Raw genomic sequence first — 14,778 nt, 5'->3', positions numbered from 1 at the left:
TCTTGGTTCCAACTTCGTTTTCCCAAATATTTATTTATATATTTATGCAGCCTTATCCTGTCCTGAATCCAAATTGGAACCTGGTTGCAGCGAATTTAACATGGTCTGCTGTTCTGTTGAAACCCCAGACAAAGAAGACAATGGAATATGCAACGAGCTTGTCAGGTTGTTCGGCTGCATTGCTGGCATAGAACCTTGTAAATTTATTGACCGCAACTGAGGGTTCATTTGATTATCACGAAACTCTGTTTGATTAATTTGAGGTCGAGGCTGCTGCGAGGAATGCATATGAGGTGGAGGAAGCTGTCCTTGCTGCAAAGCTGAGACAGACTTCCTTAGCCTATTTGCATTTATAAATTTTCTTATCTGCTTCTCATACGAACTCAACTTGTCCTTGTAAGCCGGTACTTTAGCAGCTTTGGAAATTGTTAAGAAAGACAGAATGCGCTCCAACATGGTCTTGAATATTTTCAACTTCTCAAGCCGCGCTGACTTTGGCTGCTGTGGAAGAGAATCATGCTGGAAAATGGAATGCGTAGAATTGTTTTAACTGATGCAAGTAGAATAACAAACCACTATTACATCAGATAAGCATAAAGTGCAACCAGTAAACAGTGCCAAAAGGAAAGGGATTCAAGTAGCAATTAAAAAGCGGTATGGGACTTAAAGCTTCCTGAAGTGTAGTGAAGTCCTCTCCATATTCAATTTAGAGATACAAGGAGGCAGGGGTTCATGCAGTTGGATTCGATTACTCTTTGAAGGTTGATTACGTGAAAGGATACCTACCTCTACCTGCAGCAACTTGGCTGCAATTTTCTGTTGTATCTCATATAATTCAGAGAAGTATGTCTCTTTCATGGCCCTGATCTGCAACATGAAATCGGGAACAGAATGGTTAGCCGACATCCTAACCACTCAATTCATCTAGAATCATGGCTTATTAGAAAAAAGTAAAAAGATTTTTCCATTTTCTGACAAGCTGGCACTGACTTTAGTTAATAACAGAAGAAACTGAAGGGCTTAAGTAAGCTTTATTTTCTTTCTTCTCAGAAAATTCAAGTTCATAATAACAAAATAATAAATCAATCAGAAGATGCCTGAAATTCCTTTCCAAATTGCCTTTTGAGTTAACTCTTCCGTTTTATAGTTCCTGTAAAGAGACTCATCTCAACATAAACAGATCATACCATACCCTAATATTCTCTCAGTACCCTTTCCTACTCAAAATCATCTTAAACCAAGTTGAAAGCATAATATTATGAATAGGAGAACGTGTGAAGATAGTTTGTACTTTTTGGTAGACCTCTTCTTGCCAATCACCCCCATTTTCATGTCCTGTTCGAGCTGTGGAATCTGTAGAAGATGCTAAAAGAACATAACATAAACAATGCACACATAAGAAAAATGAAACTTTTTGGAGCAAGAAGAACAAGGAAAACATAATTTAGATGAATGAAAACCGGTTATGCACAAAGATACATCATTATGTTGCAGGTCTAAAAGAACATCGATATAAATAACTTATGGAAGAGGAGTATCTTTGAGCAGAGCCAAGTTGAAGAAGAGATTCTCGTAATCTCCTCAAGTTGGAAAGAAAATTACTTCCTATAGTAGAAATGAAACGCAAAGCAACAACATCGACTAAAAGAAAATTGTATAGTGGGTGGTGACTATACTGGGAAAAAGAATTCACGGCACTAGTTACAATAACACAGTATGAGAAAACAACGAAGAAACAAATCAAAGAGCAGCAAAGATTCAAAAACTTACTTGCTGATGTCTCTTGCTTTTCTTGATGATGGTGGGGCTGCAACTGAGTAAGCTCTGATTCATTCTGAGACATGGGCTGCTGCTGCTGCTGGGATAAGTTGGCAATAAATCAAAGCGCAGTCTGCTGCGTTTGTTGGAGAGCAATCTATAAAAAAAAAAGAAGATAAATGAAAATTTTACCTAAACTCGAAAACAAGATGGACTTGGAGAATCCTATCTGTTAGGCTGAAAAGAAAAAGAAGAGAAGTAGAGAAGCTACTAATGGGAAGTTATGTTATATCTGAAATCTGATTCAACCCTTCTTAGATAAGCTTAAAAACTGATACGAGCCAAAATATGGTGGTAAAATTTACAGATAAAAGAAACAAAGAAGAAAGCGAAGAAATTGTTTCTTTTTGCTCAATGAAAGGTAATAAAAAGGTTCAAGAAACAATTAAGAACATGTAACAGCATTTCTTTCCTTTTTGTATTGATATTGATCAATTTACGTGATTGCTCGATATTATTTAAGAAAATATCGTCAAATTCTGTTATTAGACCTTATACTTTGCGTAAGTGTGAATTTAGTACCTTTACTTTGATTTGATCATTTTCAGTACCTATACTTTTAGAACTTAAAATTTTGCCCTAACCAAATGATAACAACTATTAAATTCATTAACTTAAGTTCTGTTATTTTTAAAATTTGATGTGTCAAACATATTATCACTTGTATAATTCTATATTTGTTTTTTTCACGTATTACTCACAAAAAGTTAGGTAATAGATTTAACGACTGTCATTTGCATTAAGAGTAAAATGTTGAAATTCAAAAAATATAACCACTAAATCTATAACTGTACACATAATATATGACTAATAACATAATTTAATCAAACAAATTTAATTATTATTATTGGGTCGAATTAAAAAATTTAAAATTAAAAAATACAGGGGCTCAAATTGATCAAATTAAAGCAGAAATATTAAATCCACAATTCACACAAAGTATGGGGATCCCACATGGAAAAATGCCAATCATTGTTGGGGTCTGACCAACTATGCAATGGATAATACTCCGAAAACTTCTCAACATAACAAATAAGAATCTATATGAAGAGTAATAGATTAAAGAACAAGGTAATAAGTAGCTAAGAAACAACTTATCACTTAATGTAGAACACACCAAAACATACTTTATAACTTAAGTTTATTACTTAAATTACTATAATACTTTAATTTACAACACTTAATTTTTAGTTTAACAAATAGCACATAAATTCAATTATAAAAATATTTAAATTATTATTTTAAAACTATATAAAATACTAGAATAGATATTATTTAATAAATATTAAATTGCATTTTATATTTATATTGAAATACACTTTTGTTATAATTTATAAATTTTAAACTATCCAAATTTATAGATAAAAATATCTTATTATTTAATACTAGATTATGCTTATAATTACACTTACAATTTGAATTATTAAAATTTAAAAAAAAGGAATATATTCGTAGGAAAACATTGACAAACACAAAAATATTTTAGATATTCGAATGATGGTTTGGTTACACTACGCAAATATATATAATTTCTCAAGCTAGAACAAGAAGATAAATTATCAGGACATCTAATGAATAACATGGGAACAAGTTCCCTGGCTATTATTATTATTATAAAGAGAGAAACCAATGTTAATAAAAAGATCTTTCATCCTTTACCCAAACATAAACTTAAAACAAAATTTAGGGGGGTGGGGAATAGAACTGAACCGGTCCTGCATATTCCAGTGCTTTAATATTGGTGGTTGAGGTTGAAAATGAAAAAAATGAGGAGAGCTAATATAACTAGTGCACTCAAATAACATCTCATTTTCTCAGCTCCACTCATTCCAGTTTGTGTAAAGAAATTTCTTGCATGCAGTCCTTGCTTTTTCATGGCCGCCAAATCCTCGCCGACTGCACTGACTGCCTCATCAACCATGGTCACCACAGTTGCACTCAGTGATTTGGGTTTTGCCTGAACCATAGAAAATAGTAATCAGCAACTGAGGGTTAATATGAACATCAGAAAGGAAAATAGATGATAAATTTCAAGGTGATTTCCCCCATTTCCTTATGAGCTAAACTATCAAACCCAATGAAGAAAAAAGGAAAAAAAAAGCATGTGAATTACTTACCATGTTCACCTTGAGATCATGTGGCTGTTCTGTGATGTCCGGCTTGCCAAAATCAGTTGTCAAAGCGTTACCACTAGTATCATTAACTTCTTTAATCCCTGGAAGCAAAGGTGGTATTGACATAGTTGGCGGCACACCAATCCCAGCAGTGTCGGGTGCGTGGTATTCAGATCTTGCTTCCTCATAACCTGGAAGTTGGTTACTAGGGAGGTTTCCTTGAGCTCCAGAATCAATATCTATTTCATGCCAATATGATAATTCATTTGTTTTAATCTTTGCAGGTGACTGCTGCTCATCAACCCGGTGCAAACCTCGCTGTTGCAGCATTTGAAGAAGCTGCAGCTGCTGTAGAGCTGGTCTCATCATTGACGGAAACTGAGGGTTCATTTGATTATCGTGAGATTGTGTTTGATTACTTTCAGGTTGAGGCTGCTGCATGGAATGCATATGAGTTGGAAGAAGCTGTCCTTGCTGCAAAGCTGAGACAAGCTTCATTGGCCTATTGGCAATTATAAATTTTCTTATCTGCTCCTCATACGAACTCAACTTGTCCTTGAAAGCCGGTACTATAGCAGCTCTGGAAATTGTTAAGAAAGCTAGAATGCGCTCCAACATGGTCTTGAATAGTTTCATCTTCTCAAGCCGCGCTGACTTTGGCTGCTGTGGAAGAGAATCTTGCTGGAAAATAGAATGCATAGAATTGTTTTAACTGATGCTAGTGGAATAACAAACCACTATTGCATCAGATAAGCATAAAGTGCAACCAGTAAACAGTGCCTAAAGGAAAGGGATTCAAGTAGCGCAATTAAAAAGCGGTATGGGATCGAAAGCTTCCTGATGTGTGGTGAAGTCCTCTCTGTATTCAAATTAGAAATACAGGGAGGCAGAGGTTCATGCAGATGGGTTCGATTACTCTTTGAAGGTTTGATTACGTGAAAGGATAAACCTACCTCTACCTGCAGCAACTTGGCAGAAATTTTCTTGTGCATCATATTTAATTCGGGAAAGTATGTCTCTTTCATGGCCTTGATCTGCAACATTAAATCAGGAACAGGGTAGTTAGCCAACAACTAAACCACCCAATTCATCTAGAATCATGGTTTATTAGAAAAGTAAAAGGATTTTTCCATTTTCTGATAAGCCGGTACTGATTTTAGTTAAATACAGAAGAAACAAAGGTATCAATAAATGATGATTACTTTTAAATCAAGCATGCGAGACTTTTGTAGTAGTCCTTGGGCCTTAGGTTTCTTGCAAACACATCTTAATGGATCTTTCAAATGAAACCAAAAAGTTTTATAAGCTTTATTTCTTTCTTCTAACAACATTCAAGTACTTTAACCAAACTAACAAGTCAATCAGAAAATATCTGAATTTCATTTCCCAAATTACTTTTTAAGTTCTAATTCTTCCGTTTCATAGTTCCGGTAAAGAGACACATCACAACATATTCAGGGTTCAGGGGTTTTACCTTCTTAAACCAAGTTGTAAGCATAATTATTATCTTAGGAGAATGGGCCAAGATAGTTTTTACCTTTTGATAGACCTCTTCTTGCCAATCACCCCCATTAGAATGTCCTGTTTGAGCTGTGGAATCTAAAGATGCTAAATGAAGATACATAAAGAATAATGAAAATTTTTGGAGCAAGAAGAATTACAAAATCATAATTTAAATGGAAGAAAATTGGGTATACAAAAAAATACATGATTTTTTTGCATGTCTAAAAGAACATTGAAATAAATACCTTGTGGAAGAGGGGTAAATTTGAGCAGAATATGACCAATTCTCAAAGAAAATTAAGGTGCACATAGCATAGAAGGGGAGACGCAGGGATCATAATGCAGTCAATAATGAATTCTTAAGTCATAAGATTCCATCAGACACACCACGGGTACGACAGCAAAGCATTTGAAGAAACCATTAAACATTTTGGACTTGAATATATGAAAAGGTTTTATTGCTAGTTTCTGCAACTAACCATGCATATCCAAGTTTTTTAGGTTATGCATTAAAAAGCATGCTCCCTGCAATCCCATTCAAATGCCTTTTCCTTTTGGGATATTCCAAGATCTATGTCTACTCTACTAAAGCAGCAATTCTATAAAGTCAGAGTTCAAACATCATTCTTAACTATCAAGGCTAGTCATAGATTTTCTCAAGTTTAAAGCTAACTATTTGCCACCTACATCCAAGTTCAGTTGGAATATGAATAAATGATTGGTAAGTTTAGTGAGAAGGAAGACCTAAAATAAGTTAAATATTTTCTGCCATTGACCTATTAAACCACTGAAAGCTAAATCTGGTAAGCTAATGAGGATGAATCAGACTAAAGCATTAAAATGGTTTGTGGAACAAATTAGACACAAGGGATGTACAGTTCAGATATAAAACTTGGTTAAATCTACAGCACAAATCTCATGTCTCAGCGGAAGCAGTGAAACTGAGCCAAGACACCACTAAAACAATCGAGTTTTGACACCCTATTAAACCACTTGCTTATCTGGACGTTCTTTGTGCATCCTTCTCCAAACAAAACTCCTAACATTTGCAAGCATGTTTACCCTCTAGTTTGATGCAAAAACAGTAACAAGCGGATTTCAAGGACTGCAATCTCCTAATCATATATTTCATGTTGAGCTCCATCTTGGGAATATCTTGAAAGTTAGATTACTAGGAAGAACAAAGATACAAACGTTGGACAAAGGAATTGAGTGGAACCAACCTGACATAATCAAACAAACTGCTAGAAATTTCAGACTATTCTAAATTTGAAATGAATTTGAAGGCATGGACATGTTTAGTTGAGCTCAACAACTCACTGCAAAATTTTCTCCTTTTTAAAATTAACCAGCAAAACATGATCACTTCTTTCCTGAAAAAAGTTCTATATTCAATAGGACAACTCATTGAATGAAGGAGAAAGAACTGTTTGTCAAAGTGAATAGGTTAATCCAGTAGTTCCTTCATGGTTTAACAAAACCGTTGCACAATCACTGCAGCAAAGCATTAACGGTGACATGATAGCAAGGTCACAGCAGTTAAGACCTCACAATGATAAGGGCGACAACAATTTTTCTCATGGCATCAAAAGCAGGCAGTGTCTATGATCAGCTAATGAAGGAAAGGGTGCCAGTAATTTTCCTAGCATCTGTTTTCCGAGCTACAGATTAATTTTCTAGGCACAATGTGCTTCTGATGTGATAGCAGAGCCAAGTTTAAGAAGATATTCTCTTAATATCCTCAAGTAGGAAAGGAAATTACTTTCTATAGTAGAAATGCAATGCAAAACTAAAGCATCAACTATGAAAATTGTGTAGTTGGTGTATCAGAGGAAAGAGAATTCAGGGCTATCTGAGGAAATATTTAGGGATCAGTTAAATAACACTATCAGAAAGCAACAAAGAAATAAGGCAAAGAACAACAGTATGTAACTGCAAAAATTCAAAAACATACTTGTTGATGTCTCCAGAACAGCTCTCTGGGATTGATACAACTGAAGCAAGGAGCTTGATGTTTGACCTGATGCTTGAAGTCTCTGCTGCATATTTTGTTGTACTTGATTGGGCTGCTGTTGCAAACCCAACTGTTGCTGCAACTGAGTAGGCTGTGATTGCATCTGAGACATCAGTTGCTGCTCCTGTTGTGGCTGCTGGGATGTCTGTCCTTGAGTTGGCAGTAAATTAGGTGCAGTCTGCTGCGTTTGTTGGAGTGCAACCTTGGGCTGGGATAGCATGTGTAAAGATTGTTGATTAGTTTGCATGCTTGAGTTACCCAACTGGGTTCCAACCAATTGCTGCTGCTGCTGCTGTAGTCCTGAAATATTACTCTGAGGACCCAACTGTTTCTGATGCATATTTGAAAGGTTGTTTTGTTGAGCCATTAACTGCTGCTGCTGCTGTTGTTGCTGATGCATATTTGAAAGGTTGTTTTGTTGACCCATTGTCAGGTCTGCAAAATCCACAGATGCTACAAGAAATTGTATAAATGTTAGAAAAGAAATATTATCTTCTTTGGACCCCTATCTATGGTTTAGAAAGACTTAAAAAAAGTAACATGCTAATATGGCGCTGAAAAATATTATAATCTACCCAATACAAGAAGCGGAAGATACACAAATATCAAACATGTAAAAGACATAAAAGGACAACAAATTCATTTGGACCACCACAGACATGCAGGGGAACTGCACATTCATGGAAGAAAAAGTGTGATGATGTTGTAAAAACTGCAGGACAGATGGTTTAGAAAGTCTTAAAATAAGGAAACATGCTAATATGGGGCTGAAAAATAATATAATCTAAAGAAACCAAAACACATACTTGACCATATCGTAGGCATTTGTTTGGAGATATACAGCGCTGGTAAAGGAGGCCATTGTTTTGGGAAGAAATCGTCAGGTCCATCTTTCCCTGGAAGGTCATATATGTTGCTTTTGCCCTTCATATCATTTGGAATGTTCTGGTGTGATAGCCCTTCAACGTGAACTTGTTCTGACTGCATGCTCTGGGAACCTACCCAATACAAGAAGCGGGAGATACACAAATATCAAACATGTAAAAGACATAAAAGGACAACAAATTCATTTGCAACACCAGACATGCAGGAGAACTGCACATTCATGGAAGAAAAAGTGCGCAGCATTTCCCATTTTATCATCACCATTACAACACATATTGCCACCAAAATAAATGATGTACCAGTGTTATAATACTACTAACACTACTGTCATTGAAGTAGAACAACAAATTGAATATAAGATCAACACTTAACTAGTGCGAGATAACATCACTGGTCTCAGATACCTGGATTTTGAAGATTATTGCTACATTGGCCAGAATTCTGCACAATGTTCTGAGATTGGGTCTCCTTTTGAAGCAACTTCATAGATATTCTCCTTACATAATCGAACTGAAATTAGAGATCAGTAAATTTATTGTTCATAGTTAAACATATATATATGATTATACAAATCATGGTTATGCGGATCAATCTACCTGGTTACTTGTTGCATTGTAAGTTTTTTCTTCAAATGTTTCAACAGTTTTTCTGAGTTCATTTAATTCGTCTTCCCCAGAAGATCGAAGGTGCCTCATCATCCTATCGAACCTAAAACAATCATGCAAAGGCTAAACTTCAATGCACATGTTCAGATTTTGAACATAAACAATACCAAAATTCTTGCATTACATCTTGTTCACAATTCTTTGTCGTAAATCACTCCGCAATTGGGTTCTCCAATCTCCTCTCCCCGTTGCAGGCTTCTCACTTGCAGATGTAGGCTTCAAGTTGTTGCCATTCATTAATGTCTAACAAAAAAAAAAAGCAAGACAAAAAATAAAATAAATAACGAACCACGAATGCATTGCCAAATCAGGTTACATTAAACTTGTTTTTTTATTTATTACAATACCATGGGTGTAGAAGAGGGATGACAAACTTGTATCTCCTAAATGCCTAACTTTAAGTTTTAAATAGATATTGTTTATGACTTTTTATACACAGACAAGAATGCCGTTTAAGACTCAATCAACTATTTATTTATATTTGATTAATAACTAATTTATTAAATTACATGGTTTTGACTACCTCGTTGCTAATAGAATGTGGTGGTGAAACTAACCAATAACTCAACCTTAGTAATTAAAGCAAAACTTAACTATTTTGAAAAAAAATTAACCATTACATGTGTATTATATAATCAATGAAATTATATTATTAAATTTAATGATTAATCATATATAAAACTATGAAAACATACCACTTTAAGCAGTCATGAAATGAAATAAGAGAAAATACATAGAAAACAGTGGTAATATGACCTCTTGATCATGATCTGTAGTCTCTCGACAAGCCTCTTTTCCACAATCTGTAAGAAATTACAGAGAAAGCAAAATATATATATATATATATATATATAAATACAAACTGTTTGGAGAAATATTAAAAGAGTAATTAAAAAATTAAAATTATTGTTTAGAGAAATCAAAATGTATAAGGAAGGGGGTAATTAGTTAAAACAATAAAAAATAAAAGCAACTTAAGATTAAGAACACGTACCTCTATAATCCATGAGCAGAAACTAAAAAGCTGTTTGGATGGATTTGCTGATTTGATCAAACTCCAAACAAAAGAGAGAAACGATGTATATATTTTGGTACAAGAAATGCGTGTTGATCACTTGATGTCAGTATTTATAGAGGAAATTGGAAAAAAAGGGGGAGAGTTGTGAGTGTTTTAGTTGTTTATGGTTTCCATCAAGTTTGTTGATGGAATAAGTCTATATAATGGGAAAACATGATATCGACTTGGGAGTTTTCTGTTGGGATACATACTTTAAATTAGGGATTTATAATGGTTCTATAGATTCAGATAATATTTAATACGGATATTTAGCAAATTCCATGGTGAACAGATTATATTATTTCAATCGTATTTGGATTGTAGCAATCTTGATTTAATATGATAATAATATAATTATATGAATTCAAAATTCCTAAGTTGGGGGACATTTGGGTGAATAACATTAGGAACAAACATCAAATAACTCCTGAAATATTTTATTGCTGGGTACATTAAACATCACGTTAGGCCCAAGCAGCGGATATCTGACGTTTGAGTGCTTGTTTTGTCAGGTCTGTATCAAATGTGAAGATTTTGTTCCTATAAAATTTAGATTCTCACATCCAATTATTGTACGTTGGAACATATAAGTTCCAATTTGAATATAAAATTACTGGACTAATAATGTCTGCAAAAATGACAACATTCTTTAAATATCGCAGTCAATTCAAATTTTAAAAGTCACGATTACAAAATTTTAAATAGATATAAAGATATATATTATTTGACCTCTAAACTATTTGAGCCATTTTCTAGATGTATCCTTATAAATGCAAATAATTCATAATTTAAATCATTTTTAAAATGAATTCTTTGTTATATTTTAATAAAATAAATTTGTTATTTCAACCCACATACAAATAGCAAAAGGGTTATTTAATCTTATTTAATAAAAGAGTAATTTGGTTTTTAATTTTATAAAAATTTTATTAATTTTTCATCTTTTCTAACCTTTAATTTTATGTTTTTGTCAAATAAGATGAATGCATATATGTGAGTTGTATCACGAATGACACGTTAGTATTTATTTAATTTTAAAATTTAAAATTTTTAAAATTATAAATCATTAAATTTATTAAAAACTATAAAATTATATATTTTAAAATTTTAAAAATAATTAAATATTAACTTATCATTTATCAAAGTTAACAAATCTTAACTTTTCTATTTATTTTATAGTGATTTGAAAAATATAAATTTAAAATTTAAAAAAAACTAATAATTAAATGTAAAATTAATAAAATTGAATTACCAAAAGGTTATTATAGATTTAATTAATGATTTCTAAATACACCAATAATTGGGTAAAATAGTCGCTTTCTTAAATTCTTGGAAAAGATGGATCGTGGTCCCTCTATATAGTAATATCCTCAATGGATAAGGATTGAGAAAGATATTTTAGATTAGGTTAAAATGTACCACAAGTGTATGTAATTTTGGAAATTTAAGAATTTAGTCACTGTACTTTTATTTTATTAAGTTTGATTTTTTATATTTTAAATTTTAAAATTTAAGTCCAAATGTTAATATTATTATTATTTTATTAAATTTAAGTTAATTACAAAACTATTTTTAATTACATACCTATTGAATAAGTTTCTTTTTAATTTTAAAAAAATGCCACAACAAAAAATTTAACTGTATTAATGGTTGGATTAATAATATTAATAGTTGAACTTAAGTTTTAAAATTTAAAAATAAAATTATTAAATTTCATGAAATAAAAGTACAAGGATTAAATTTTTAATTTTCAAAAAGTATGAGAGACTTATGACATATTTTATCCTTTAGATTAAAATATATATCGTTAGCATTGGTGCAATTAATAATGATGTTAACAAAGGCCGGCATTGATTAGATTTGATCCCCACCTATTTTAAATATAATTATTTCACTCATCCAGATATCCCCCATAACTTTCGTTTTCTTAATCAAAGGCTGAACAAGAATGCCTTGCTTATTGTTTATGGAGTAGTTAATAACTAATTAAAATAATTTTATCAAACATGATTAAAGGCCCCAGACCCCAGAGTGGTATAATATTAGTAGCGAAAAGACATTTGGAGGCTGGAGCCTCTATTTTCGAATATATGAATGAAATTTTGGCAATTAGATTCACATGCATCGTGCTCAGTGGGCTGGCACAGCGTGCAATCAAGAGCCACTTATATGTTCTCTTTTTGCCACATATTACGTATTTGGGGGGAACATATCACCACCGTTTGAATTCTGATTTTGTATGTTTTGCTCTTTGTTTGTGTTGCGTCAAATAATATATTTTCATTTTAAAATTTTGACAATCTTATATTTAATAAACAGATCATATTTATTTCAGATTCATGTTTAATTCCATGTATATCTTATAATCTACCTTAAACATAACAAGAGACATAAATTTTGGATTTTACCATATAAGGCATTAATATTTAATTTTATGCTTGAATAAACAAACGGGGGAAGGCAGAAACATATATTTTTAATATATAATATCGGAAAGCAAAAAAAAAAAAAACTACAGAAAGAAAAAAAAATCCGAAATTCACCGCTCCCCTGAACAATCCCTGTCGGTTTAAAAGTTTGAGCATCTCTTATATACAAAAACAACTCAAAATTCTGAATTGAAGAAGACCTAAAAGATGATCAAGAAACCGTCACTCCATTAGCAGAGGTGTTGAGTGAACTAAACCTTGAAGGTTTGGGGTGGAAATTGCGCCTCCTTTGAAGATCGATGTGGGTGGAAGAAGGTCTAATGATCTGCATCAGAAAGGCTTTGATCAAGCTTGATTTCGACGATGACGATGATACATTAGACATCATCAACATCATCGCCGCCTTCGACTGACGCTCCCTCTGTCTATTAACATGGGGCGTCGCCGCCGATTTGCTTGAAACTTTATCCGAATTCCTATGGAGGCTGCACCTGAAAGACCCAGGGTGATTGGTGGGAGAGCAAAGGCAGACCCGAGTTGAAGAATGCGACGACGAGCTCTTGCTTGCCATTGCAAACGATCCGTTTCTGTTTCTTGAACGAACTTCTGTGGCCTTACGCTAAAAGAAATATTTAAGCTTGGCTTTCAAGTTTCAAGAAGCGGTGAAAGGGTGTTTCTTTAACCTATTGACGATGTTGATTTACCAAATAGACCTTTGTATTTATCTAATATTATGATATGATAAGATGGTGTTTTGGTCATTACGTGTGTGAATTGGTTAATGTCGATGTTAATTAATTTATGCAGTAAATTGAAGTTCGATTGTGGTCATCTTTAGCCATTTGATAACGAGTGCGGAGTAGTGTAGTGTAGTAAATTACTAATTGCTTAGCTTTCAAGTCAGAGCCAAAGCCGAAAAGCCACGGTGACTATTGAATAATATGGGATTCGGTTTACAGTGGCGTAGCTGAAGGGGCCGGGGGCTTGGCCCAAAATTTCAAACTCTTTAGCATCTATTAATAAAAAAGGGAATATTTCTATGTTTGGCCCCTCCAAAGTTTATGCTCTTTGGCACCTTTTAGCACGCCTAATATAAGAAAAAGTAATTATATTTTTCACATTTCACTTATTAATTTAATTTATTTTTCACATATCACTTATTAATGAAAACTTATTTTACGTTCTATACATAAAAATTATTTATTTAACATAAAATTAGTTAAATCAGTAAATTTTTTATTGCTGACCTAAAAAGTATTTTTGTTATTAAAATTATTCCCATATTAATATTTATATATTTTATTATAACAATGTATTATTATTAAAAATAATTTGAATTGGACCAAATTAATTCAATTTTCTAAAACGAATAAGCCCATCATATGCTTGTCCGGCCCATTAGGGTGGGAAAGTCGAGGGAAATTACAAATTTGTGCTGTCATATTCTATGAGATTTATCTTTAGATGTTTTTGTTCTTTTGGAGAGCTTAAGACAATAGAGGAATTTTTGTTGCAAAATGTTGTGTATTGTTTTGATATAAGATTATAATTTAGTAGTATCACTATTTTCTAATATCAATAATTTCAAGTATATTTTATAATTTATACTTTATGTTGATTATATATATAACAGATAAGATAAAACCCTACAATCTTACAAATAGCAAATATGGAAAGCCAAAACTTGGAGCAGAAGAAAATAGAGTACCCTAAATAATAAAAAGAGAAACAAGAATGTCAAATGAAGAAGAAAAATAAATTGTGTGTTTGGTTGGTTGTAATAGCCAACCAAATCGTGCGTGATTCGGTCGTTTCCCTTGATGGAATTTGATATTCAATGGAATTACTATTCAGGATTTATTTAACGTTTTCTATTCTGAGCTCTTCTTCGAAATGGCTCATTCGATGCTCAAGAATAGACAAAAGTTTTATAAACACCCTTCAAGATTTCAGCCTTTCCAAATCAAATTTCAACGATATTCAGTACCACATTTCAGCAATATTCATTAGTACCAAAACCCAAACCAGAAAAAAAAAATCGTGGATAGTTTTTATAAATTTATGATATTCTGGTGGTTTTTAAGAAATAAACAAATGAAAAAAGAAAAAAAAAAAAGAGAGAGACAGAAAGAGGAGGACCACTTGGATGAAATTTTGGGATGTTCTAGGTTAGTGACATGGTGGAGGCAGGAGAAGGCCACGGCGACTATTGCTAAAATCTGAAAAAAGAAAATCTATAACTTTTGGGGCTTGGAGATGAAGGGTTCTACAATAATACTTGTGTTCTTGTGTC

General features: G+C 32.9%; 3 protein-coding genes across 3 annotated transcripts; all 3 read right to left on the bottom strand.

Moving 5' to 3' along the window:
• Positions 1-541: 541 nt before the first annotated feature.
• LOC108452758 (mediator of RNA polymerase II transcription subunit 15a) lies at positions 542-1,913 on the bottom strand. The gene is made up of 3 exons (XM_017750551.2): positions 1,771-1,913; positions 1,292-1,365; positions 542-867 (listed from the first exon to the last, which is right to left on the bottom strand). The coding sequence occupies exons 1-3, from the start codon at positions 1,841-1,843 to the stop codon at positions 664-666; spliced, it is 351 nt and encodes a 116-aa protein (XP_017606040.2). The 5' UTR covers positions 1,844-1,913; the 3' UTR covers positions 542-663.
• A 1,406-nt stretch (positions 1,914-3,319) lies between these two features.
• On the bottom strand, positions 3,320-10,411 carry LOC108451775 (mediator of RNA polymerase II transcription subunit 15a-like). Its single transcript, XM_017749452.2, has 11 exons — positions 9,994-10,411; positions 9,756-9,802; positions 9,124-9,242; positions 8,931-9,042; positions 8,739-8,844; positions 8,256-8,447; positions 7,390-7,902; positions 5,470-5,540; positions 4,886-4,966; positions 3,936-4,613; positions 3,320-3,775 (listed from the first exon to the last, which is right to left on the bottom strand). Exons 1-11 carry the CDS (start codon positions 10,004-10,006, stop codon positions 3,551-3,553), a joined length of 2,157 nt encoding a protein of 718 aa, XP_017604941.1. The 5' UTR covers positions 10,007-10,411; the 3' UTR covers positions 3,320-3,550.
• A 2,103-nt stretch (positions 10,412-12,514) lies between these two features.
• On the bottom strand, positions 12,515-13,518 carry LOC108452373 (uncharacterized). The gene has a single exon (XM_017750154.2). It carries the CDS (start codon positions 13,054-13,056, stop codon positions 12,697-12,699), a length of 360 nt encoding a protein of 119 aa, XP_017605643.1. The 5' UTR covers positions 13,057-13,518; the 3' UTR covers positions 12,515-12,696.
• Positions 13,519-14,778: the final 1,260 nt, after the last annotated feature.

This window comes from Gossypium arboreum, chromosome 5 (assembly GCF_025698485.1).
Source record: "Gossypium arboreum isolate Shixiya-1 chromosome 5, ASM2569848v2, whole genome shotgun sequence".
Lineage (NCBI taxonomy): Eukaryota > Viridiplantae > Streptophyta > Magnoliopsida > Malvales > Malvaceae > Gossypium > Gossypium arboreum.
The sequence above is the reverse complement of the archived record's forward strand: the minus strand, read 5'-3'. Positions and strand labels throughout refer to the sequence as shown.

What these genes read in the sequence shown, in the direction of transcription:
- LOC108452758 (XM_017750551.2), bottom strand. Translation starts at nt 1,843, where the DNA reads ATGTCTCAGAATGAATCAGAGCTTACTCAGTTGCAGCCCCACCATCAT. An exon ending in AAAGCAAGAGACATCAGCAA is followed by an intron (nt 1,366 to 1,770) that starts GTAAGTTTTTGA and finishes ATGTTCTTTTAG; the next exon opens with CATCTTCTACAGATTCCACA. An exon ending in AAGAAGAGGTCTACCAAAAA is followed by an intron (nt 868 to 1,291) that starts GTACAAACTATC and finishes TTCATGTTGCAG; the next exon opens with ATCAGGGCCATGAAAGAGAC.
- LOC108451775 (XM_017749452.2), bottom strand. An exon ending in CAATAATCTTCAAAATCCAG is followed by an intron (nt 8,448 to 8,738) that starts GTATCTGAGACC and finishes TGTATTGGGTAG; the next exon opens with GTTCCCAGAGCATGCAGTCA. An exon ending in ATGATCTCAAGGTGAACATG is followed by an intron (nt 3,776 to 3,935) that starts GTAAGTAATTCA and finishes TCTATGGTTCAG; the next exon opens with GCAAAACCCAAATCACTGAG.
- LOC108452373 (XM_017750154.2), bottom strand. Translation starts at nt 13,056, where the DNA reads ATGGCAAGCAAGAGCTCGTCGTCGCATTCTTCAACTCGGGTCTGCCTT.